The following is a 26,020-nucleotide window of genomic DNA, read 5'->3' on the forward strand; positions in this document are numbered from 1 at the left end:
GGTCTTGCGTGGGAAGGGCCAGGTTCACGGCCTTGATTAGACAAAGGCCACTGTGTCCCCCGCACTGGGCGGGCCTGGCCTCCTGCCCTTTTTTTTTTTTTTTTTTTTTTTGAGATGAGGTGGCCTGGGCTGGTCTGAGGGGGAGCAGCGCCCCCTGGTGGCCAGAGTGCAGATCCGGGGGCAGCGGCAGGGGAAATACCTGGTTGTGGGGTGGCTCACGCTGGCCTGGCCGGCAGGCCCTGAGCTGTTTGGATTGTTAGGAGGCCCAGGCTCGGCCAGGGCCAGGGCCAGGGCTGACTGTTGCCTGCCATCCAGACGGGCTGAGGCAGAGAAACCAGGGCAGCCGGAAGGGAAGGAGATAAGGCAGCTTCCCGAGAGCACGGGCGAGCGGCCAGCTGCTGACCGCGCTGCAGGACCCAGCCCTTCCAGAAAGCGCGCCACGGGCCCCTGTCTGGCTTGGAACGGGACGGCCAGACCGGCACGTGGCTGCAGGACTGCCCAGGTCCCCTGCCTTGGGCCGCTTCCTGCTTCCAAGGCCGCCACCACGCTGGCCCCTGGGGCTGCTGCACTGGTCCTGAGTCACGAGGGCCACGCCTGGTGGCCCGCCCACCATGCCTGAGTCTTTGCTCCTTTGCTCCTCATCCCAGATCTAATCTGCAGGACAAGGGGAACCCTCAGAGGCGCAGCCCAAGCCCTGCAGGCTCCCTCTCTCCTGCCCCCTCCTGGGGTCCCCGGGTTTGCCTGGCAGCAAAGGGGGCTGTGAGCTGGGCGAGATGTTTGCCTCCAGCTAAGCCACCGGAGCCGCTGGTGAGGGGCAGGAGGGCCTGGGTGCACCCGTCCCGGGTTCCACATGGGAAGCAGGCTGGGGCCAGACAGCAGGCTCTTTGAGGGGGCAGCACGGGGTGCTGGTGCTAAGTTGGGGTGTCCAGTAGTTGGGGGGCAGGCAATTCTGTAGGAGCTGCAAGAGCCACCACCAGCCAGCCTGGGGTCAGAGCCAGCTCTGCAAGTGACCAGAGGCGTCATCCCGGGCAGCGACCTCCATGTCTGCACCTCTGTCCCCTCCTGTCCCCCCCACCCCCGAGTGCTGTGCTGGCCCCGTGGGGGCAGAAGCCCAGGAGGGCCTGCCACAGAGCGGGTGTCAGGGCCCTCAGCAGATGCTGGCGTGGACTCGAGAGGGCAGCCCGAGGGGGGGGGGGCAGGGTCGTGGCTCCTTGTGAAACTGGCTGCTCCCATCTCCGTGCGCTGGGTGCACCTGTTGCCAGGTAAGTGAGCAGCGAGAGTGCAGAGGTGAGGGCTGGGCCTGCACGTCAGTGTTCCCCAGCGTGCCCGGGCTCGGGGGCGGTGAGCTCTCTGTCCCTGGGAGCATAACAGGAGCTGAACTTTTTTTATAAAAAATTTAGATGTATTTTCATTTTACTTGAAAGGCAGAGAGACAAAGATCTTCCATCTACTTGTTTACTCCCCAGACGGCTGCAACAGCCAGGGCCGAGGGGGCCACGGGGGTCTCATGTGGCTTCTTAATTGTTGCACTAAACGCCCGCCCCCGGACGCCCTGGACAAGGACTTCCTGCTTGGGGTGAGTCTGTGGGGAGGCGGCCAAGCAGTGATGGGGAGCAGGTGAGGGGAACCCTTCTGGCCGCGCCTAGTGGCTTCTGCAGAATTGCTGCGTAGGAAGGAGCTGAGCCTTGCCTGCACACTGCATTTGCAAAACAGACTCGTTTTTCCTTAGGTTTTCTACTTATTTGGGGAGTGGAGGCATTCCCAAACTGCGACTAGGGGAAGCGCGCATTACTGCAAGTGGCCACGAGGGGGCAGTCAAGACTGCATTCTCACGGCTCCAATTCCGGGCTTGCAGTGTTGGGGGCAGGTCCTGGCCTTAGAATGGGGCACGGGGATAGGAAAGAGGCGGAGGGGGCTGGGCTGGGGAGGAAGGGCCGCTCCGCCCCACACCTCACAAGCTTGACTCTTTTAGGAGGGCGGGCAAGGTGGGGAGCTTTCCTTTCAAGGCGGGGGCGGGGTCCGGGTCCTGGAACAGGTTGGCAGAGCTGGAAGACTTCCAGGTGTAGCTTCTGGCTCATCCGGGAGAGCGTGAGAGTGTGGCTGCAGAGGAGGTGTGGGGCAGTGCTGACCCCAGTGAGAAGCACCGGTGGTGGCTGGGGACTGCTCTGAGCCGCGCTGTCACGCCCTGGCTGGCAGCGTGATGGTGCTGGCTGTGCTGTGTCTTCCCAGAAGGCCGCTGGCTCACTGCCTTACCGGTGAGCCCTGGGGCTGGCTGAGGAGGGGTGCTGCCCCAGGCCCTCGCTGGGTGAGGAGTCGGGGGTGGGCAGAACCAGTCCCTTGACAAACGTAACAGGTGCAGCCCTGAGATACAGGCAGAGAGGGCCAGGAACCCCTTGGCTCCACGCCGGGGATGCAGAGGCCAAGGGGGCTCAGCTGAGGGAGGCCAGCTGCCCCGGGGCCCTGCCTGCCCGAGAGCTTGCAGGTACACAAGACATACGCTCTCGCTCGCACACACTCAGGTTTGCACACTCACAAAGCTGCATTTGAAGGGAGGCACTGTGCAAGGGCTGGGGCAAAGGAGATGACTCAGCTGTGGGAGGCACAGGTGCACACAGCTTCCCCCCCCCCCCCCCCAGCTCCTGGGATGGGTGGGGCGGGGCGGGGCGGGTGGGGAGGCCAACTCTTGCTCACCGCCTGCAGCAGGTCTCCGAGCCCACAGACGGAGCAGCTCTAAGTTCACGGGGCCGAAAGATGCGGGATGAGCTCCGGCTTTGCCTTCTCCCGGGGAAGCCTCTGGCCTCTCCTGTCTTAACAGAGGTTCCTGCCTCAGAGCCTGTGCCTGTCGGTCGCCCTGGATTCCACCTCCTCTGGGGGGCCTGCCCCGCCACCTCCCACACACACCCTGTCTCTGTCTGTGTCTTCCCGGCAGCTTGACGCCAGGCGTTAGTTTGGGAGCTGTTAGTGTCCCCCTCCCCTGGACTGTGGGCTTCTGAGAGCAGAGCAAAGCCCGCCGGCTCTCAGTGCCGCATCCCCCGGGCAGCTCCGCCCAGCGTCGTCAGAGACCTCGTGTGTATGGAGGAGGACGTCTGCACCCAGGCTGCAAAGCCAGGGAGTTCAAAAACAGTGACTTCCGGGGCGCAGTGGGTAGAGCTGCCGCCTGCAAGGCTGGCATCCCATCTGGGCACCAGTTCTAGTCCCGGCTGCTCCACTTCCGATCCAGCTCTCTGCTATGGCCTGGGAAAGCACCAGACGATGGCCCAAGTCCTTGGGCCTCTGCACCCGCGTGGAAGACCTGTTGGTGGTGTGAAGCAGTGCATGGGAGATCTCTCTCTCTGCCTCTCTTGCTATCTCTTCCTCTCCCTGTAACGGCCCTTCAGGTGATCTGTTTAGTCTTTTTTCCTATGGTCAGAATCAATGCCATTCAACGTGTTGGGTGAGAAGCGGAGAAACCAGGACTCAAGCCGGCTCTGGCACGGGATGCTGATGTCGCCAGCGGCAGCAGAGCCCACGCTGCCACTACGCCTGCCCCTCTGGTTTTTTTTTTTTTAAGATTTATTTACTTGAAAGTTGGGGTTACACAGAGAAGGAGAGACAGAAAGAGAGAGAGGTCCTCCATCCACTGGTTCACTCCCCATTTGGCCATAACGGCCGGAGCTGCACCGATCTGAAGCCAGGAGCCAGGAGCTTCTTCCAGGTCTCCCACGTGGGTGCAGGGGCCCACACTGGGGACCTGGATAAAACTCCTGGCTCCTGGCTTCAGCCTGGCCCAGCCCTGACCATTATGGCCATATGGGGAGTGAACCAGTGGATGGAAGATTCTCTTCTCTCTCTCTCTCTCTCTCTCTCTCTCTCTCTCTCTCCCTCCATGCCGTAACTCTTGCAAATAAATCTTTAAAAAATTCATTTGTATTCTCCTCTTCTGTGAATGGTTCATGTTGTTTGCGCCTTTTTTATTCAGTTGTTTTTTGTAGGGACTCTTTGCCCGTTGAGGACATTACCCGTTTATCTGTATCCGTCCAGGGCCCAGCTCAAGTCAGCGGAATCTGCAGGTGGCATATGGGGGTGGGGTGGGGTGGGGTTACTTAGCTGGGGGCAGGCAGGGGGCAGAGGGAGGAGGCCCAGGGTGGGATCTGGAGTCCCCATGGTCCCTTAGGGCCAAGGGCAGGTAGGCTTCCTGAGCCGGGGCAGGGGTGGGAGCTGACAGCGCACACCCTTGCCTACCCATGATTCTCTGGAAGGCAGGATGCGTTCACGTGGCGAGGGGGGGGGGGGCAGAATCCGGCTTCTGCATTACAGCTCTTGGGTCCGTGTCACACTCAAGGCTTTTCCCAGCCGTCGCTCCCGCAACTCCAGGTGCTTCCCGGGCCCCATGGTGTTGGTTTCCACGCTGAGGTCTTTGGTGTTGGGCGGCGGGGGTGGGGCTGTGGGCCCCAGAGAGCTCGTCCACCCACAAGTCTTTCCACCAGGAATCAGACGTGTGTTTCAGTAACAACGGACACGGCTGAACGGGTGAGCTTTGGTCTTGCTGTCGCCCACCCCACAGCTGTGTACCACCCTGAGGGCCCCTCTCAAAGCCCCTCCACCCGCCGGCCGTCCCCTTGGAGGCTGCAAGAGGAAGTAGCTCCAGGGGTCTCCCAGCCAGGAGCACCGGCTGCGATGGGCACAGACGCACGTGCCCGGGGGAGCGTGGACCTGGGTGGTGAGGTGTCCCCTGTACGTGAGTCCGCCAGGTGTGTGCAGCCAGGTACGTGCGTGCTCTCACCTGGGCGTGTGTCTGCAGGTGTGCCGCCCCCTCCCTCCCGTGCCCTTGGGGTGGAGGCAGTCCACGATCAGCCTTCCTAGGGGTGGGGTTGGGGGCAGCTGGCAGGGTAGCCGGGCAGGTTTCTGCGCCTCCTTCTCCCTGGCCATGGTTACACCTGAGCTCAGGGAGGCCTGGACCTGGTGACGCCGTCTCTGTGGACAAGGGAGTAGAGATCGTGCACAGAGCTGCAGGGGGCTGTTGTGGGAGAATGAGGAGCAAAACGTAGGCAGGTGGATGTCGGCGCCCAGCCCCACGGATGGCCCTGCTGTGTGCTGGAGCTTCCTCTGTGCACCCAGGCCAGGAAGCTTAAGGGACCAACCTGTCCAGTCCTTGCCACTCAACACATAGTCGACGGCTCCAAAGTTCTGGCCAGCCACCCGCCAGCCGAGGGCGTGCTGGGCTCTGTGCTGGGCGTGGACCAAGCAGCTCCCAGCCCTGCCCCAGAGTCCCCCTAAGGTGACAGTAGAGGCACAGAACCCACCTAGAGCCCGGGAGACCCGGCGTGGCTGGGTGTGCGGGAGCGGGAGAGGGGGAGCGGGTTTGGTGCAGAGCTGAGCGGCGGCGGGGATCTGTGTGCGCGCTGGCTGCCCTGCGGGGATTTTTGCCCGGGCTGCGGGTGCCCGGCTGCCCCGAGCTGCATCCTATCCACTCGTCTTTGCTGCTCAGCCCCTGGGCCCCCGGCTTCCTTCCCGTGGCCACTCACTCGGTGGTCAGCACCCATGGAGACTGCTGTGGGCTGGACCACACTCGGGGAGCTGGGGGCACCTGGCAGCTCCACAGATGGGGGTCAGGATGCCTGGATGGGGCGGCCCCTCCAGAAGACAGGCTCGGGGAGCCGGTGCAGGTGGCCGTGTCCTGGGCCTCCCTGGGGGCAGGCAGCAAGGGCGGGGGCCTGTCCCTATGGGAGGTGAGCTTCCTCCTGCAGCTCCTTCTCACGCAATGGGCCGGAAAGGGTTGGGGGCCCATTGTTCCCTGGCACGCCAGCACCCCCAGCCCTCCCCAGCTTCTGGGGGAGGGGGGAGCGGTGGAAGGAAGTGGGGCCTGGCAGGGCCCCAGGGAGAGGGCGCAGGCTCCCAGGAGTGCTGCCTCCCGCGTGGACGGCTGGTGCGCTCCCAGCTGCACGTGCGCCACACGCACCAGCCTGGAGACCAGCATTCCTGGTGTGTGTGTGTGCGCGTGTGCGTGTGCACGCACTGATGGGTACCTGGCACGTCATACAAGCTCACTAAGCCTCCTACCAGACTTGCAGGGTAGGATCATCCGCCCAACTGCTGGACGTAGAGAGATTATGTAACCAGCCCCTGCTTAGTGGTGTTGGACCTGGCTCTGGGATCTGCCGGTCCCCTCTCACTCCAGCACATCTGCTGGGGACTGGACTTGGCGGTCAGCACTGCCCAGCAGGGAGTGGGGCTGTCCAGGTGAAGGGTGGGCTGGCAAGCTGTCAGGTGTCACCGCGGTTCCCCCAGAGCACCGCTGGGCACGCAGAGCCGCAGACGGGGCCACAGGAGGCCTCCGGGGAGGCCGGGCCGCTGCCTCCCGAGAGTTCCGGCTGCTCCACTTCCAATCCAGCTCCCGGGTGATGAGGACGGCCCAAGTGCTTGGACCCTGCCCCCCCCCCCCCCCGAGGACCCAGATGGAGTTCCTGGCTCCTGACTTCGGTGTAACCCCAGACCTGGCTAATGTGGCCATTTGGGGAGTGAACCAGAGATTGGAAGACATCTCTCTCCTTTTGTTCTCTCTCTCTCTGCCTTTCAGATAACTAAACAAATCTTTAAAAGAAAAGCCAGAAAAAGAAAAGGAGAGGGAAGCCAATAGTTTCCGTTACCTGCTCAGTTCCCCTCATATTTATAATCTTGCAAAAATAGCTCCACTTATTGTAACTGATGAGCCAACACTGATTTAAAATTTTTTATTAAGATATATTTATTTGAGAGGCAGAGTTACAAATAGAGAGGGAGGGACAGAGAAAAAGAGACATCTTCCATCCACTGTTCACTCCCCGGATAGCAGCAACCGCCAGAGTTTTACCTGCTATGCCACGGTGCTGGCCCGCCAAGAGTGATTTTTAAAATTTATTTTGGGGCCAGCACTGTGGTGCTGTGGTGCAGTGGCCTGGGAAAGCAGTGGAAGATGGCCCAAGTGCTTGGGCCTCTGCACCCACGTGGGAGACCTGGAAGAAGCTCCTGGCTCCTGGCTTCAGATCAGCTCAGCTCCAGCCGTTGCAGCCAACTGGGAAGTGAACCAGCAGATGGAAGACCTCTCTCTCTCTCTGCCTCTGCCTTCCAAATAAATAAATAAATAAATCTTTAAAAATATGTTGTTTTATTTTTAAAAGATTTTTATTTGAAAGGTGGAATTACACACACACACACAGAGAGAGAGAGAGAGAGAGAGAGAGAGAGAGAGAGATCTTTCATCTACTGGTTCACTCCACAAATGGCCACATTGGCCAGGCTGAAGCCAGCATTAGGAGCCTCCTCCAGGTCTCCTGCGTGGGTGCAGAGGCCCAGACATTTGGGCATCTTCTGCCGCTTTTCACAGGCCACCATCAGGGAGCTGGATCGGAAGTGGAGCAGCCGGCTCCCAAACTGTTGCCCACATGGGATGCGGGCACTGCAGGTTGCACCCGCTGCGCCTCAGTCTGGCCACCCCACCCCCTATTTCTTTAAAGACAGTGTGCAGCTTCTCTGGTTGTGCAGTTGGTAGCGCGGGGTGCTTAGGAGGTACTGTTGCAGTTTTCTGATGAAAGCCTGCAGCAGATGCTGGGGGTCCTGCTGCCATCGGTCCTCTGTGTTGGAGGCCCACAGGACGCGGGCCCTCCGCTGCTCTTCATCCGTTACCCTGGGCTCCTGACGCCCACTGGTGCTTCTGCCGTCTCCATTGCTTTGCCTTTTCCGGGGTGTTAAAGGCCAGGAATCTCACTGCCATGTACCCCCCCCCCCCCACTGGCTTCTTTCGTCAGCCTCACGACTTCTCATGGCTACGAGAGCTTTTTATCGCACCCAGTGTTTGATTGTGTCCTTTTCTTTCTTTCTTTCTTTTTTTTTTTTTTTTTTAAGATTTATTTATCTATTTGAAAGGCCAAGTTACAGAGAGGCAGAGGCAGAGAGAGAGAGGTTTTCAATCCGATGGTTCCCTCCCCAAACGGCTGCAATGACCAGAGCTGGGCTGACCTGAAGCCAGGAGCCAGGACTTCTTCAAGGTCTCCCATGCAGGTGCAGGGGCCCAAGGACTTGGGCCATCCTCCACTGCTTTCCCAGGGCATAGCAGAGAGCTGGATCGGAAGTGGAGCAGCCGGGACTAGAACTGGTGCCCATAAGGGATGCCTACACTGCAGGCGGTGGCTCTGCCTGCTATGCCACAGCGCCAGCCCCACTTGCCTTTCAAAAAGAATCGTGGTTAGGGCTGGTGTTGTGGCACAGTTACGCTGCAGCCTGCCGTGCTCCCATCCCGTACCCGAGTGCCTGTTCACAGCCCAGCTGCTCTGCTGATCCAGCTTCCTGCTAATGTGCCTGAGAGGCAGCAGGTGGCGGCTCAGGTGCTTGGGCCCTGCACCCACGTGGGAGAGCTGGAAGAAGCTCCTGGCTCCTGGCTTCTGCCTGGCCCAGCCCTGGCTGTTGCGGGTATCTGGGGAGTGAATCTGTGGATGGAAGATCTCTCTCTCTCTCTCTCTCTCTCTCTCTTACTTTCTCTGCCTTTCAAATAAAACGTTTACGAATTGTGGGAGAACACACACATTTTACCGTTGTAAGTATTGGAAGCGCACAGCTCAGCGGTGTCAATGACACTCACGGTGTTATGCAGCCATCGCCCCTGTGGTGCCCAGCAGACCACGCCCATCCTGCCCCTCTCGGCCCCCACGGCCTCTGCGTCTCTGCGTGCCCCACGTCCTGCCTGGACGCGTGCTCCTGCTGCATCGTCTCTGTTGCACCTGCTCCCTTCACTGGTGCCTGGTTCCAGGGTGACCTGTGTGGCTGCCCGTGCCAGGAACAGGACTGCACAGGGCCCAGAGTCTTCAGCAAGGTCACACACACACACACTCACACTCAGCCCCCCAACCCCCCCCACATACACACACACCCAGCCCCCCATACCCAGCCCCCACACACATACACACACACTCAGTACCCCCCCACAGCCCACACACACACATACACACCCTCAGTCCACACACACACACTCAGCTCACACACACACACTCAGCCCCCCCACACCCAGCCCCCCCACTCAGCCCCACACACACCCAGCCCACACACACACATACACACACACTCAGCCCACACACATACCCACACACACCCAGCCCCCACACACACACTCAGCACACACACACACACACCCAGCCCCCACCCACACACCCAGCCCCCCCCACACATACACACACACTCAGCCCCCCCACCCAGCCCACACATACACACACACACACACAGCCCCCCCCACGTTCAGCCCCCCCACACCCAGCCCCCCCACTCAGCCCACACACACATACACACACACACTCAGCTCACACACACACACAGCCCCCACCCGCACCCACACACCCAGCCCCCACACACATACACACACACTCAGCCCCCCCACACCCAGCCCCCCCCACACTCAGCCCACACACACACACACCCAGCCCCCCTCACACCCAGCCCCCACCTACACACACACACTCAGCTCACACACACACACTCAGCCCTCCCACCTACACACACACACACACACACACACCCAGCTTTGCCTGGCTCCCAAAAGCTTTTGTATCAAAACAAACTTCTCTTTTTTTTTTTTTTTTTTTTTTTTTTTTTTTTTTTTTTTTTTTTTTTTTTTGACAGGCAGAGTGGACAGTGAGAGAGAGAGACAGAGAGAGAAAGGTCTTCCTTTGCCGTTGGTTCACCCTCCAATGGCCGCCGCTGCAGCCGGCGCACCGCGCTGATCCTGGCAGGAGCCAGGAGCCAGGTGCTTTTCCTGGTCTCCCATGGGGTGCAGGGCCCAAGCACCTGGGCCATCCTCCACTGCACTCCCTGGCCATAGCAGAGAGCTGGCCTGGAAGAGGGGCAACCGGGACAGAATCCGGCGCACCAACCGGGACTAGAACCCGGTGTGCCGGCGCCGCAAGGTGGAGGATTAGCCTATTGAGCCACGGCGCCGGCTAAACTTCTCTTTTTAATTCCATCTCCCACACGCTTTCTGAGGTCCCGTCACACAGGTGGGATGTGTAGACCCCGTTTTGTGGGTCACTCATCTCGTGATGGGCGGTTGGGGTGTCGTCTGGGACCGAGTTTCTGTCTGAGCTCCTATTTTCAGTTCTTCTGAGTACGCACCTCGGGGTGGAATACCTGAATCCTGCGGCAGTTCTGTGTTTAACCTTTAAAGGGATTTTATTGATTTACTTGTGAGGCAGAAGGAGAGAGTTCTCATCCACTCATTCTCTCCCTAAAATCCCTGCCATCGGTTGGTGCCGGGGCTGAGGCCGGGGGAAGCCAGAAACTTAGAACTCCCTGCGGGCCTCCCACGTGGTTCAGGGACCCAGTTACTCGAGCCATGGCTGCTGCCTGCCAGCGTCCACATTAGCAGGGGTCTGGGCGGGAAGTGGAGCAGCCAGGACCTGAACCAAGCACTCCAGCGTGGGGTGCGGGTGTCCCACGCCGTGACTTAACGGCTCTACCTCAACCCCCGCCCCATTTTTGAGTTTGGTTGGTTGATTTCTCATTGCTAAGATGTGGCAATTCTTCACGGTCTGGCTATCGGTTTCTTATCAGGTGCGTACTCTGTAAACCTTTTCTCTCGGTCTCTGGGTTGACTTTCACGCTTGATACTGATTTTTTTTTAATATTTATTTATTTGAAAGGCAGAGTTACAGAGAAGCAGAGGCAGAGAGAGAGAGAGAGAGAGAGAGAGATCTTCCATCTGCTGGTTCACTCCCCAAATGGACGTAACAGCCAGGGCCGGGCAGGGCAGAAGCCAGGAGCTTCATCTGGGTTGGGCCCCTTCCTCCCCAGGCGCTTCCCGTGTTCAAGACTTGAGCCAGAGCAGAGAGGAGCCGGCCACTGAGCCTGGGACGTAGCCCTGGGCCTGGGGAGCTTTGCGCTCTGGGAAAGTAGCCAGCCACAAGACCATTGACAGGGTGGGCGCAGGGCAAGGAAGCCGCAGGCAGAAAGTAGAGCCGCCGCTGCCCAGGGCTGGGCGGCAGGGGAGGGTGGGGGTCTGGGGACGGGGCGGGGCATTGCGGAGGAAGTTACTGTGAAGAAGAGCAGGAGAGGGCGGCCGAGCCCCCAGAGCGACCGCCGCAGCCCCGCCCCCGGCCGCATTCACTGGTCGGAGAAGCGTGGGCGAGCCTGGACATGCTCACAGCGCGGGTGCTTCATGGTCAGCCCGTAGATGGGGGTCAGGTCCACGGGCACGCCGGGTGGCACGCTGAACTCCAGCCGCTGGAGCAGGATGGCCAGGAAGAGGAAGACTTCCCACCTGGCCAGGGTCTCCCCGATGCACCTGCGCTTGCCGAGGCCGAAGAGCGTGACCTTCTCACTCAGGGGCTTGTTGATGGCCGCGCCGTCCGCAGTGAGGAATCGCTCGGGCCGGAACTCCTCCGGGTCCCCCCACAGCTGCCTGCGAGAGGAAGGCAGGAGAGCTGACCCTGGTTCACTCCCCGAACTGTCTGCAATAGCCGAGGCTGGGCCAGGCTGAAGCCAGGAGCTCAGAACGCCACCCAGATCTCCCACGTGGGTGGCAGAGATCAAAGGACTTGAGCCATCACCCGCTGCCTCCCAGGGTGCCCGGTAGCAGGAAGCTGGAACTAGGCCTTGAACCCAGGCACTCCAGTATGGGACGGATATGGGATGCGGCGTTCCTGTCTTAAGCATTGTACCAAATCCTGCCCCCAAACTGAACTCTGACGTTTCTTTCTTTTATAAAGCTTTCTTTCACACGATTATCCTGGGGCTGGGCGTTGTGGCACAGACGGCTTAGTTGTGGGTCGAGTTCCCACCCCTCCACGTCGCATCCAACTTCCTGCTAGTGTGCTCTGGAAGACGGCGGACAACGCTACACAAACGGGAGACCAGGATGGGGCTCCAGGCTCCTGACTTGGCCCGCCCCCGGCCCAGGCTGTTGCTGGCGTTTAGGGAGTGAGCCAGCAGATGGAAGATCCGCCTTCCTCGCTCCCTTGCGCACGCGCTCTCTCTCTCTCTCTCTCTCTCTGTGTTGCTCTATCAAGTAGACAAAAATAAACGTTTAAAAAATAGCCTTGAAGATAGTGCTTTTTAATATCAATTTTTTTGCTTTATTTAAAGTAAATTAAAATGTGTTTAACTCCACGCCTCTGGCGAGGGGACTCAGCAGTGTGACTGGGTTCATGCCCTTATTTCAGAGTAGTCGTTAATAGCACAATATCGATAGCACCTTCCATCGCAAGAGTGTCCCAGGTTGGCTGGTAAGTTACAAGTCCTCTGCCCATGGACTCAGTGGGGCATCCCCAGGAGAGGAGGAGGCCCATTCACACCAGAAGGGGCTCCGCCTTACCTGTGAGGTGCGCTCTGGGGGCTGGGGCCAGAATATGGAGCAAGCTTCCCGCCCAGCTCTATTTTGAAAAAAGACTTATTCATTTGAAAGTCAGAGTTACACAAAGAAAGGTAGGGAGCAAGAGAGAGAAAGAGTGAGAGAGCGCTTCCATCTGTTTGTTCACTCCCCAAAAGGCTACAATGCCCAGGGCTGGGCTGGGCCACAGCCAGGAGCCAGGAGCCTCCTCCAGGTCCCCCACGCAGGTGGCAGGAACCCAACCACTTGATCCATCTCCACTGCCTCCCAGGGTCTGCACTAGTGAGAAGCTGGAGCCAGGAGCTGGATCCAGAAATCAAACCCAGGTACGCAGGCGTCCTAACCACCAGGCTAGACACTTGGCCCACTGGCCGACTCTTGCGTGCACTAACGTCTGAGAAACATGGACCGAGCTTGGCCATCTGGACAGGCTACGTAGCAGGTGCCGCCTCCTTCCTTCCCCGTACCTGCTCTGAGCAGGCAAAACAGCCTCCCGACTACCGAAGCTGTGCTTGTCTTTCCACGAGGGACGCGTACTCACGGGTCGTGGTTGATTTGCCACTGGTTTATGAAAATGCAGCATTCCTTGGGAATGTGGAAGCCGTTCAGTGTGGTGTCCCTGGTGGTGCTGTGGAGGGAAGAGGGCTCCGTCCGGCTCCGGGCTGGGGCAGTCTCACTCCCGTGCCCACTGTGTCCCAGCGCCCCCACCATGTAGTCACGGGCCCCACCCTGGCAGGCGGGATGAAATTGCCTCCCCTTCCCCCAGCTCCTGTCTTCAAAGCGAGTTTGCTGAACTCTGCGCTCAGCACGCATTTGGCCCTTCCTGGAGCCGGCATTGTGGTGCAGCCAGTTGAGATTCTGCTGTTCCACTTCTGATCCAGTTCCCTGCAAACGCACCTGGGAAGGCAGCAGGTGATGGCCCAGGTGCTTGGGGCCCTACACCCATGTGGGAGACCAGGATGAAGCTCCTGGCTCCTGGCTTTGGCAGGACCCAGCCCCAGGCTATTGTGGTTGTTTGGAGGTGAACTAACAGATGGAAGATCATATAGATAGTAGGGGCCCAAGGAGTTGGACCACCATCCGCTGCCTTCCCAGGCACATTAGTAGGGAGCTGGATCAGAAGTGGAGCAGCCAGGGCTGGCTCTATCTCATAGTGGGCTAAGCCTCCACCTGCAACGTTGGCATCCCATATGGGCGCTGGTTCTAGTCCCGGCTGTTCCTCTTCCAGTCTAGCTCTCTGCTATCGCCTAGGAAAGCAGTAGAGGGTGGCCCAAGGGCTTGGTCCCCTGCACACCTGGGAGATCTGGAGGAGGCTCCTAGCTCCTGGCTTCGGATCAGATCAAATTGGCTCAGCTCTGGCTGTTGTGGCCATTTGCAGAGTGAACCAGCAGATGGAAGACCTCTCTGTCTGTCTCTCCCTCTCTCTGTCTGTAACTCTACCTCTCAAATAAATAAATAAATAAACCAATGGACGGAAGACCTTTCTCTTGGTCTCTCCCTCTCACTGTCTGTAACTCTAACTCTCAAATAAAATAAATAAAATCTTAAAAAATTTTTTTTCAAGAAAAAAGTGGAGCAGCCGGGACTTGAACCAGGCATTGATATGGGACGCTGACATTGCAAGTCACAGCTTAGCCTGCTGCACCACAACAGCCTCTTGCTTGCTGCTGAAGTCAGCGTTCACTAACTCCCTTGATTTCGTTCAATTTCAGGACGTAATCAAGGCTCGGCGGCTGTTAGGTCCTGGCAGACAGCAGAGAGGCTGGACCCGCCAGGTGAGTGCAAGATACTCCCGGAGGGCAGGTTTGTGTCGGGATTGGCTGCGGGGCAGAGGTAGGGCTGTAGGAGCCGAGGAGAGGGTGGGGGTCACTCCGGGTCCTACACCAGCACCGTTGGAGGCTGCTGGGCTGGGGCGAGGGTGCTGGCAGGGAGGGGATGGGGGCAGAGCGGAGGGAGCGCTGTGATCTGGGTGTGGCTTTCTCCTGGCAAGGCCTGGGGCGGGCAAGATGGCCGCCTCACCTGTGGGGGATGGTGAAGGGGACGAAAGAGGTGTGTCGGAAGAGCTCCAGGATGAAGGCCTCCAGGTAGGGCAGCTGGGGTCTGTCGGAGAGGCGGGGCTGCCGCGCCCTGCCAACCACAGCGTCTGCAGAACACCAGGGGTGGGCGACGGACGGAGCTCAGGGCTACTGTGGCACTCGGCACCTGTGTCACTCTACACGGGGCCCCACTGCTCCCCAGCATCTTTGGGGCAAGGGTGGGCATCACTGTCCATCCGGGCTTTCACAGAGCAGGTGCGTAGCAGGCATCTGTAGATGGATCAAGCCCAGCCACAGGGTCAAGGGCACCACCTACCCAGCTCCTCCTGGATCTTTCTCTGTCTCCTGGGGTTGGTCACCAGGTACATGAGGCTCCATGAGAGTGCTGTGGTGATGGTGTCAAACCCTGGGGGGGATAGGAAGGAAGGACGGAAGGACCACGGAGACCTGCGTTAAACAAGCACCTGCCAGGGAGGGACCAAGCCGTATCTTCCTCTGACCCCAGCCCCTGAGCTTCCTGGGGGCAGGGCTGGGCTTCTTGGCGTGGACTTGGGACATTGGTCATCAGCTGCCGGCATGACAGGGGCTAGGCTTAGAGGTCAGAGGGTTCTTTATCGCTCCGTGGGGAAGCTGAGGTGTGCAGGGGGAGAGGGACTTGGAGCAGAGTTTCCAGTGGGAGTTGGTGGCACAGCTCGGGCCAGGTTCCTGTGTCCTGTGCTAGCCGGTGTGAGGCTGGGAGGCCTTCTGATGGGCCCTGGGGCTGAACGAGGGTGTGGGTGCCCAGCAGGCACCGGGTGGGGGTGGAGGGGCAGGGTCCCGCCCCTACCAGCTCCAAAGATGTCGTTGACGAGGTTGACGATCTTCTCCTGGGGGATGAGGCCGCTGTTGGCCTTGGAGTTCTTTTCGCTGTGCTTGAAGAGGGCGCCCGTGATGTCCTGGATGCTGTTCTGAAGGGACACGGGCTTAGGGCGCCAAACGCCGGCCCCGGTGGGTGGCGTGTCCTTGGGTGCTCCCCCCTCCGCCCTGCCTGGGGCTCACAGCAGGAGGCTTGACCCCTCTCCCAACAACCCAGGGTCCAGTTTCAAAGGAGGAAGAGGCCGGTGTGAACAGGGAAGTGAAGCGAAGGCAGAGCTGGGGATCAGCCACTGTTGGGGTTCAGGTTCCCGCAGGACAAAGGCTGAGGGCACCCCCCACGGTGCTGGCGGGTCTCCCAGGGCCCCTGATGGGGAAGCGGTAAGGGTGTGGATTCTGAGGAGGCGTGGTTGGCCCTGGGCCACATGGCTGGTCCTGGGGGGGGGGGGTCCCTCGGCAGGTGCACCCAGGGCTCACCCTGTCGAAGTCCTCATAGTGCTCCCGGACGGTTTTCTGCAGGAACCGCAGGAACCTCTGGTTGAAGTCCTTGAACCTCTGCAGGGGGCGGTTGGGCAGGTAGCGCAGGATGGGGAAGAAGTCCACGGGGCTGCCGGAAGAGGCGGTCTCCACGAACTTGCTGCTGTTCCTCACGACGTCCAGCATCTCCTCACTGCCCTGCGGGAAGCGCCGCCCAAAGCACATGGCCCCGATGACCCTGGCCGCCGACACCACCAGCTGGCTGTAGGGGTCGAAGCGCCCCACAGCCGCCATCAGCTCCTGGAACCTGCCGATGAGGTTCTCGGCCTCCTGGCTCACGTGCTCCTCCAGGTAGCAGGAGCTGGAGGAGGCGGGGTTGGAGGCGATGGAGAAGCTCTTCAGGGAGTCCTGGGCCAGGCGCCGGCGGGCGGCCCACACGGGCCCCGAGTCTGGGCTGAAGGTCATGCTCTGGCCCTCGGTGATGAAGGAGGAGCTGTAGAGGTCAGGCCGGCCCTTGAAGTCGTCGCCTTGCCGCACCAAGGCCTGCTTGATGGTGTCCAGGCCGCTGAGCACCACCACGGGCGTGGAGCCCAGGCGGATCTGGAACACGTCCCCGTAGCGCCGGCTCAGCCGCGCCAGCGCCACGTGCGGGTTCTTGCCCAGCGTCAGCAGGTGCCCGAGCAGGGGCCAGCCCCAGGGCCCCGGCAGACGCTTCAGGCCTTTGGGGACCTTAGGCCTCGAGGCCCTGACCGCCCAGAACACCAGGCAGAAGACGGCAGAGACCAGGAGCAGCTCAGTGACCGAGAGGGGAGCGGCTGGGGACATCGCCATCTGCAGCAACAGAAGGGGCGAGGCGGGAGGGGCCGGGCTGAGGGTCGGGACGGAGCTGCTCCTCCATCCGCGTCCTCATCCAGGCTCTGTGCTTGGCTGCCTGCCTGCTGCAACCCACAGAGGCTGCGAACTCCCAGAGTGGGTACCCAGGACGCTGAGGTGGGCCCCCAGCACTGTGTGTGTGTGTGTGTGTGTGTGCACGTGCACTCTGGAGGTTGTGCCAACAGGCCCCTACCAGGGCTGGCTTCCTGCCGGCCATGTGGAGCTCCCCCACCCAGTGACACGGAGGAGGCGAGGTCCCAGGGCTGCAACAAACAGCTTCTGGTCCATACCAGGAAGGGTGCCTCCCTCCGCCCCCAATGATGAGTGAGTCCCTGTCCATCACAGCCTGGGAGGCTGGGGTTGGGCAGCAGCCTTGGCCAGGCCACCCTCGTGGCTAGCGAGGACCCTCCTCTCCTCTCCCCCACTCCGAGGAGGGACCCTTGGAGATGTCCTAGGTTAAACCGCTCCTTGGAAAATGGAGGCACTGGCCTCCAGAGCTGGCGTAGTTACGAAGGCCAGGGCTCAGGCCTCCTCCAGGTAACCCAGGGCCCCCCGCCCCCCATCGCTGTAGAGCAGGGAGTCCCGAGGGCCGAGCAACTTACCTGTAGAGGCAGGTGCTTCAGATCGGCGGGGCTGTGGGGGCTGTCCACGGCGGCAGGCTCCGGCCGAGGGGGCATTTATATTCCCTACCACCTATCAGGTTGGCCTGGTCACCTGACATCAAAGTTGGATCACTGAACAAAGTTGGAAGGATCAACCCTCGGCTTTGGGCCATGAGCCCTCAGCTCCGCCCACTCCCCAGGCCCCAGGCCAGCTCCCTGGGGCTGGGCCAGAGAGGATCATGGTAATGGCCAGCTCTTCAGTAGATGTCCAGGGCAGGCGGATCCGCTTCCCTCCAGGGCAGGCCAGGGGGCTGGGAGTGGGCGCTGTCCCCAGAGGGAGGGTCCCTGCGGGCACTTGGTCCAGGGGCCCACGCTGCCCCTCTAGTGCCACCTCCCCAACAACCTATGACTCCAGCCGGCTCCGCATCTTGGCCTGAGCCTTCTAGAAAGTTCCCTCACGTTCCTGCCTCCTGGGAGACACAGTGAGAAACTAAAGAGCAAATGAGGTTGCTCGTGCGACATGAGGGCTCCGGCCAGAATCGCTGGGCCAGAATAGACAAGGGCTGCTCCGGAGACGGGGCGGCCAGATGTGGCGTGCGGAAGGCGGCCAGCACACAGAATCTCTCACAGGCTGCCAAGGACAGCTCCGGGAGAACTGGGGACGTGTGACCGTGACCGTGGCCGGGAGACGGCATCCTGGGCTGAGGGCTGGTCTTCTTCCTTCTGCACACAGCAGCACGGGTGTGAGGGGGTACCCTGGTTTGTGGGGACAGGGGGGTGCTGGTTAGGGGTGGAGTGCCGTGACACCGGCAGCCTGCTTTCAAATGCTCTATCATCGCTCCCTGTCATCCATCTATTATCATTTATCAATCATCTCTCAATAAGAGATGATTATCTGTCCATCCTCTGTCTACCTATCTATCCACCATCTTTATCTGTCATCTGTCTTCTATCTTTCTGTCCATCCTCTGTCTACCTATCAATCTGTCTTCCTATGGATCCATCATCTACTTATCTGCTAGTATCTATTTAACATCTGTCGGTCAGCTCTCTGCTGTCATTTATGTACCCTCTATGTATCCATTTGTCCATCTAGCGATCATCTGCCTGTCATCTGTCAATCAATCTACCTGTTATCCAAGTGGATGACATCTATCTGCTGTCTTTAAAAAAAAAAGATTTATTTTTTATTTATTTGAAAGGCAGAGTTACAGGGTGGGGGGAGACAGAGAGCGAGAGAGAGAGAGAGAGAGAGAGAGAGAGGTCTTCCATCTGCTGGTCTGCTCCCTGAATATCCGCAATGGCAGGAGCTGTGCCAACACGAAGCCAGGAGCCAGGCGCTTCCTCCCGATCTCCCACGTGGGCGCAGGGGCCCAAGGACTCAGCCCATCCTCCACTGCTTTCTCAGGCCATAGCAGAGAGCTGGATCGGAAGAGGAGCAACCGGGACACAAACTGGCGCCCATGTAGGATGCCCGCGCCAGAGGCGGTGGCTTAGCCCACTACGCCAGAGCACTGGCCTCTCTGCGCTCGCTCTCTCTCTCTCTCTCTCTCTCTCGTCTGAGGAACGTCAGCCTTCTATGAATGTACAGGTGCTCGCTGTATGGAAGGGGCCTTTAAGAGAGGCTCAGGTCTTGGCTGGGTCTGAGAGAGGGTGGAGCGCAGCCTTAGGTCGGGCATGGGGTGCAAATCTTACTTTAGGCTGAACTGGGCTTTTCACCCCTGAATACGGGGAAGCTGTGGGGTCAGCCAGTGGAGACGTCGAGGGGCAGGATGGGAAATGGGACAGAGCACAGCGGGGGTTGGAGGCTGGGGAAGGTAGGACGGTAAAGCTGTGCACATAAAACGGGTCAAGGGCCAAGCTAGGCCGTGCTGGTACAGAATGGAACTTTCATGAACTAACTACAGTTCACAGTTTACTCAGAGGCCCTTGGCTTGCGTAACGTCTCTTCTCTTCCAGGGTCTTGTCCAGGACACCTGGAGACATTTAGTCATTGGACTCTTCATGGCTGTGACAGTTTCTGTGTGATTATTAATTTATTTATTTGAAAGGCAGAGTTGGAGAGAGAGGAGAGACATGGGGCTGGCATTGCGGTGTAGCAGGTAGATGTAGGTGCCCTGGGATCGCTCTGGTCTGCCTTCTGCCTTCCCGTCGTTCCCTTGCGGGGGACGTCTGCCCTCCTCCCATCACTTCTCCCTCCCGCAAAGCTCCTCAAGGAAACACAGTGCTTCCGGGTCAGAGCTGCTTATAATGCAACACCAGGATGCCTTTGCGGCTCGGGCTCCCGTCTCCACTCACGCGAGTCTTCCCAGTCTGGCCTGCCGTTGCCGTCTTTAGCTGCTTGCCTGCTTCTCTCAGCCCCGCTGTGAAGACATCGCCTTGTGAAGTCCCACTCGTGACTGCCACATAACGCGGCTCGAGGGGCCAGCCTGGGGCGCGCAGCTGTTGTGGCCCAGTGGGTTAAGCTGGGACACCTGTATCCCTATGGGCGTGCTGGTTCAGGCCTTGGCCACTCGGCTTCCAATCCAGCTTCCTGCTAATGCGCCAGGGAAGGCAGCAGAGGATGGCCCAAGTGCTTGGGTCCCTGCACCCACATGGGAGACCCGGATGGAATTTTTGACTCCTGGCTTCCACTGGGCCCTGCCCTGGCTGTTGTGGGCATCTGGGGAGTGAACCAGCTGATAGAAGATCTCTCTCTCTCTTTCTCTCTCTCTTTCTCTCTCTCTCTCCTCTGTTACTCTGCCTCTCAAATAAATAAATATTTTAACTCTTTTAGAAAAGATTTATTTATTTGAAAGGCAGAGTTATAGACAGATGGGGGGGGCAGAGAGAGAGAGAGAGAGAGAGAGAGAGAGAGAAATCTTCCATCTGCTGGCTCACTTCCCAAATGGTCTCACCGACCAGGGCAGGGCCAGGCCGAAGCCAGGAGCCAGAAACTCCATCTGGGTCTCCCGCATTGGAGGCAGGACCCAAGCACTTGCGCCATCCTCTGCTGCCTTCCCTGGCGCATTAGCCAGGAGCTGAATCGGAATTGGAGCAGCTGGAATTCAAACTGGTGCCCATGTGGAATGCCGGAGTCACAGGCGGCAGCTTCACCCACGGGGCCACCGCGCCAGCCCCTCCCTCGATTTTGAATACAGTGCGGGTCGCACAGTGGGTGTGTTCTGTCCTTACAGCGGCCAGCGTGGACTTCACAGAGGGGCTGGCACCAGCAGGCAAGCAGCTAACAAGGACCCGTGGCAGCCCCAGGTTGGTGCCAAAGCCGTCGTGGCCGGAGGGGGTCCCCTGAACTGACCCTGTTGGACCTGGTACCTCACTTCCTGCTCCCGACTCTCAATGTAAAGTATGTTTGAGGTCTCTCAGGGCTGAAAATAAAAGTCAACTAGGGGGCGGGGGCCAAGCCTGGTGGTTCAGCTGCTGGCATCCCACACCTGATTCCTGCTAATGCAGCCCCCAGGAGGCAGTGGGGACGCCTGCTCCAGGAGTGGGAGATCTGGGTGAGTTCCTGACCCCCAGCAGGGCGGAGGGCACAGAGCCAGTGCGGAGGAGCCCTGAGAGCCTTGAGCCACAGCTGCAGTCCTTGCGTGGGCCACACTCTGCTCGGCAGCCTCTCCACAGCCGCCTTCTGGGGGCTCTGCCTTTGCCCGCTCCCCCCCGAACCCCTGCTCTGCTGGGCCAGCGCTCAGGAGCTGCAGCCTCCCTCCTGGTCTCTCTCACCTGCACAAATGGCCCCTCTGCACGACCCCAGGTGAGGGACTGCGTTGGGCTGATGGACACAGGTGGGGACTGGCCCGGGTTTGTGCCTGGGGAGGAGGAGGGGCTGCAGGGGGTGAGGGAGCCGGCTGGGGAGGGCCCTGCAGGCCGCAGTCAGGAGGCTGCTCCCCTGCTTCTAGAATCTTCCTCTGTAAGGGGCGGGGTCTCCGCCTCAGCACAGCTGCAGGCGGGAGGGCAGAGGGCTTCGGGCAGCAGGGAGCAAAGGGGCAGCTGATGCCTGGGACCCGGCTCTGCTGGCGTCCCAGGGCCACCCCAGCCAAGGCGCCTCCAGCATAGCTCCCGCAGGGCCCAGACGCAATGGACCCACCCTGCCATGGCCCTCGGCAGCCATAGTGGGGGCTTCCGCAGACATGCTGAGCCCCCAGAGTGGGCCTGTTGGAGGCCATTCTATCCAGGGCCCAGCTGTTCAACAGGAGCGACCTCTTAGGAGCCTGTCCAGCCTGAGTGGTCTTGTTGGCTTCTGTCACTCAGAGGCTCGGCTGGGTAAGCCGCCCTGGCTGGCCCCTTGGGTCAGAATTTTTTTTAAGGTTTATTTATTTATTTGAAAGGCAGAGATTCAGAGAGAGAAGGAGAGAGAGAGAGCGCTTCCATCTGCTGGTTCACTCCCAAAATGGCCACTTTGGTCAGCCTTGGCTAGGCCAGGCCAAGCTAGGAGCCAGGAGCTTCTTCAGGGTCTCCCACATGGGTGCAGGACCCCAAGCACTTGGTCCATCTTCTACTGCTTTCCCAAGCCATTAGCAGGGAGCAGAATCAGAAATGGAGCAGCTGGGACTTGAACTGGCGCCCATGTGGGATGCCTGCACTGCAGGCAGAGTCTTAACCTGCTACACCACAGCTCTGGATCCCAAGGGTCAGAATTCTTCTTCTTTTTTTTTAATATTTATTTATTTATTTCAAAGTCAGAGTTACACAGAGAGAGGAGAGGCAGAGAAAGAGAGACAGGTCTTCCATCCAATGGTTCAGTCCCCAACTGGCCGCAATGGCTGGAGCTGTGCCGATCTGAAACCAGGAGCCAGGAGCTTCCTCCAGGTCTCCCACATGGGTGCAGGGGCCCTAGGACTTAGGTCATCCTCCACTGCCTTCCTGGGCAGCCGGGTCTTGAACCGGCACCCATGTGGGATGCCAGCGTTGCAGGTGGAGCCTTAGCCTGCCACACCACAGCGCCGGCCCCGAGCCAGGCTCCTTTGAGAGTGAAAGAGGGCACCTTCGTGCTGATGTCAGGACGACAGCTTAGGCCAAGACCGATATGGGAGATCCTTAATTACAGCAGTCGGGAGCCAGGGAGCCAAGGGTCTCTGTGGACGGGCAGGGGAGGATGGGACGGAACTGAGGACCCAGAGCTGGGTTGACTAGATGGGATGAAGGCGCAATTGGAGACATGGCCCAGGTCTCCATCCACCCAGATTCCCAAATAGCCACAGCCCCAGCCCATGCAGGGACGCCCGTCCATGCTCCTCATACTCCATGATGGCCTTTAACCCCCTCCCTGGCTGCTCCTGTAGCATTTCCTGACCCAGCGTGGGCTCTTCTTCGGGGGGCGGCTCCTGTCAGTCCCCTGCCACAGGGCCCTCAGTGGTGCTGGCCCAAAGCTCTGGGCTGGACGACTCCGCTGAGCCCAGACCTTGGGCTGGGTCTCTGCCCCTCCAACCCAGAGCCCTCTGTCCTCCCCACTGCCCACTGCCCCTGGCCCTGCCCTTGTGTGCCTGGTATTGATCCCTGGGGAGCCCTCGCCAAGTGCTTCTCACGCAAAGGCGTGGAACTTTGACCTAGGAATGTGCTCAGCTCCAGGCCAAGGTCCTCGAACCTCCTGCCCAGCTCCCTCCTTCTCTGCCCAGTGCCCAGTGAGGGCCGCCTTCCCAAAAAGGGCATGCCTCTCACAAGGCCATGCAGCTGCCTCTTGCCCAGGAGCCTGGGGGCTGGGGACCCTGGTCCAGAGGCCAAGCTCGTCCACCTTCTGCCCCCGTGGGCCAGTAAATCATGGTGCAAGGGCCCTGTCTAGTGGACAAGAGGCCTGGGAGCCAGGTTCTGCCTGGACCGGCTCTGTGCTGTGCCCTTGGCCTTTGCCCTCCTGACCTCAGTTTGTCCAGCTGAGAAATGGGAGAACTGGCTTTTTAGCCAATGAATCAGCCAGTGCCAAGAGCCCCTTGGAGGAATGTGAGTGAGGAATGCACCTTCTACAGAGAGATGGGGTTTCCTGAGACCCTGGTCAGGAACCCCACCACGCGGTGGCCCCCCAGCACCCATGCCCAGAACCCCAGCATGCGGTGGGCTCCCAGCACCCATGCCCAGAACCCCAGCATGCGGTGGCCTCCAGCACCCGTGCCCAGGCCACTGTTTCTCCGGCCAGGGGAAGCTCAGGCCTCGCTCCCTGCCTCGCCGCCATGGCTGCCACACCAGCCAGTCCTCTTGGCAGCTCGAGCTCCAGTCGAGACTAAAGGATGGACCCCACTGTGGCGGGTGGGGGGGTGACGCAGAGGATGCCCCGGAAGTGTTCCCTGTCGCCTGCATTTTGGGGGGTGATGTCACCTTCCTTGTGTCCCATCTGTAAGTCAGTGTCTCGCCAGGATGGTGCTCACAGACCCGCTTCCCACTTGGTTCTTCCCCACGTTAGGGCACGGAGGAAGAAGTGGCAGGTTGTGTGTGGGGGGGGCATGTCACAGCAAGGGTCCGATGGCCAAGGAGAAGGGCTGGAAGCAAATCTCAGCTGAGGACAGGATCCAGGAAGGCACCCTGGAGGAGGTGGCGTGAGGGGAGCGTGCAAAGTTAGAGGGAGAGGCCCGGCAGGCTCTGCTCAGGAGTCTGATAACCCTTCTCGGGGTGGTGGGAGCTACGTGAGGGGTTCAGGCAAGAGGGTGATTTTGAAATGAGGTTTTGGGGTCCGCGCTGTGGCATAGCAGGTAAAGCCACCACCTGCAGTGGTGTTCAAGTCCCGGCTGCTCCAATTCCAATCCAGCTCTCTGCTATGGCCTGGGACAGCAGCGAAAAATGGCCCAAGTCCTTGGGCCCCTGCACCCATGTGGGAGACCCAGAGGAAGCTCCTGGCTCCTGGCTTCAGACCGGTGCAGCTCTGACCGTTGTGGCCATCTGAGGAGTGAACCAGTGGGTCGAAGACCTCTCTCTCTCTCTCTTTGCCTCTTTGTAACTCTGCCTTTCAAATAAATAAGTAAATAAGTAAATAAATAAATAAATAAATAATTTTTTAAATGAGGTTTTGCATTTTTTTAAAACTTTTTTTTTTGACAGGTAGAGTTAGACAGTGAGAGAGAGAGACAGAGAGAAAGGTCTTCCTTCTGTTGGTTCATCCCCCTAATGGCCGATCCGAAGCCAGGAGCCAAGTGCTTCCTCCTGGTCTCCCATGGGGTGCAGGGCCCAAGCATTTGGGCCATCCTCCTCTGCCGTCCCGGGCCACAGCAGAGAGCTGGACTGGAAGAGGAGCCACTGGGACTAGTACCCGGCGCCCCAACCGGGACTAGAACCCGGGGTGCCGGCACCGCAGGCGGAGGATTAGCCTATTGAGCTGCAGCCCCGGGCTGAGGTTTTGTATTTTTGAAACAAACACTCGGGGTGCTGCCTGGTGGAGGAGGTGGAAGGAGCATAAAGAAGGTGGGAACTCAGGCCAGAGGCTGAGTGCACAGGTGTGGTGTTGGCGACACCTGCCCTCGCTCTCAGGTGGCTGTCATCAGAATGATGGGCGTGGTCTTGCTCCAATCGGACCCCAGCAGCGTCTCCATGGCTCGAAGAGGCAGCCCCGTGGTGCTCAGCCAAGGGCTCCCCCCACACGGCAGGGCTGCTCCCCCAGGACCCCACCCACCCACCTCAGCCTTGCTGCTAGGTCTCTCGTGCACGGGGGGGGGGGGGGAGGCACCATTCCAGTGCCCTGGTTCTGCTCCTTCCACTCCCACCTCCACCCCAAAACCGCCGCTGCCTGCACCAGGTGCTGCCTTCATCCACGCGCCCCGATGACCACCCCGCTTTGTCTGAATCGCAACCTGCTCCTTCGCTCTCTACCTGGTTCCCTCCCTCGGGGCGCAGGCCCCCTGTGCCTGGCGCACAGTAGGCGCTTGCTACTTATTTTGCACAAGGGAGAGGTGGGTGAGGAGCAGGCGAGGCCGGGTTCTGGCCTGGGCCAGTGCGGACCACGCCGCCGACGCCGTTCGCGGGGCTGGGGCCGGCGGAGTGATGAGTGAGCTGGGGACAGGTTGAGCCAGACACGCAAACACGGCTTTTGTCCCCAGACACCCCAGGTCGGGAGGGTTCGGCCTCGCACGGACAGCGCGGCGTCGGACGAGGCAGCCTTGGGCGTAGACCCAGAGCGCGGACTGGACGCGCAGGCTGAGGCGAGCTCCGCACGCAAGCCCGGGCCCTTTGCCCGCCTCGCCCCCTCTCCAATCGCGCGCCTGCGACGCTCGGGCGAGGCCCTGGCCCTTTAAGAGCCGCGCCCCTGGCCCCCTCCCCCCACTTCGCGTGACTGCGCCGGGACCCGTGCCCAGCCAAGGACCCGGGCGGCGAGTTGGCTGCGCGGGCCTCCAAGCCCTTCTCACGCAACTCCTGGGCGCCGCGCCCCCGGCCAGGTGGCGCGGGGAGGGGCCGCGCGACCTCTGGCCTCTGCAAGCCTGCAGGTGCTCCGACGCGGGCGGGGGAGCCTCCGCGCCCCTTCGCATTCCCCCCTCGCACCCTGGCCGGTCCCGGGGGGCCCCCTCTAGCCCTTGCGCTCTGTAGCCCCCGCAAAGTACTAGCGACCCCCTGGCCTCCTTCCTGGAGCCCAGGGGCAACCTCGAGGGCCAGGGTCCGGCGGGAGGTGGCCCTGGGTTGCCACGCGCCTGACCCCGGAGGCGGCGCCCGGAGAGCCCGCGCGACCCTCGGTCCGTGAGCGCGAGCTTCGCCGGGTCGTCGCGCCCTGGGGGACGGGGCCAGCTCAGCGGCGCCTCTGGCCTTCCGGCGGCCGTGACCTCGGGCACAGGGTCGCTGAGCTTCTCACGCGAGCAGGGACTCAGTAACCCCGGGGGAGCGGTCGCCAGCGGGCAGCCCCGCCCCGCCTGGCCGGTTGGCTGGGCAGCGAATGGGGGAAGGGGGACTGGCAC

At 60.4% G+C, this 26,020-nt stretch overlaps 1 protein-coding gene across 2 annotated transcripts; it reads right to left on the reverse strand.

The window, feature by feature from the left end:
* Positions 1-10,610: 10,610 nt before the first annotated feature.
* LOC138844762 (cytochrome P450 1A2) lies at positions 10,611-17,595 on the reverse strand. 2 transcript variants are annotated; one of them, XM_070054657.1, is made up of 7 exons: positions 17,166-17,595; positions 15,691-16,521; positions 15,188-15,308; positions 14,678-14,767; positions 14,345-14,468; positions 12,867-12,953; positions 10,611-11,398 (listed from the first exon to the last, which is right to left on the reverse strand). In XM_070054657.1, the coding sequence occupies exons 1-7, from the start codon at positions 17,238-17,240 to the stop codon at positions 11,101-11,103; spliced, it is 1,626 nt and encodes a 541-aa protein (XP_069910758.1). In that variant the 5' UTR covers positions 17,241-17,595; the 3' UTR covers positions 10,611-11,100. The 2 variants fall into 2 exon arrangements, with proteins under 2 accessions (XP_069910758.1, XP_069910759.1); XM_070054658.1 differs by lacking the exon at positions 12,867-12,953 and having other exon boundaries at positions 17,166-17,317.
* Between the last annotated feature and the right edge of the window lie 8,425 nt (positions 17,596-26,020).

Source organism: Oryctolagus cuniculus, chromosome 12, assembly GCF_964237555.1.
Source record: "Oryctolagus cuniculus chromosome 12, mOryCun1.1, whole genome shotgun sequence".
NCBI classification, from domain to species: domain Eukaryota; kingdom Metazoa; phylum Chordata; class Mammalia; order Lagomorpha; family Leporidae; genus Oryctolagus; species Oryctolagus cuniculus.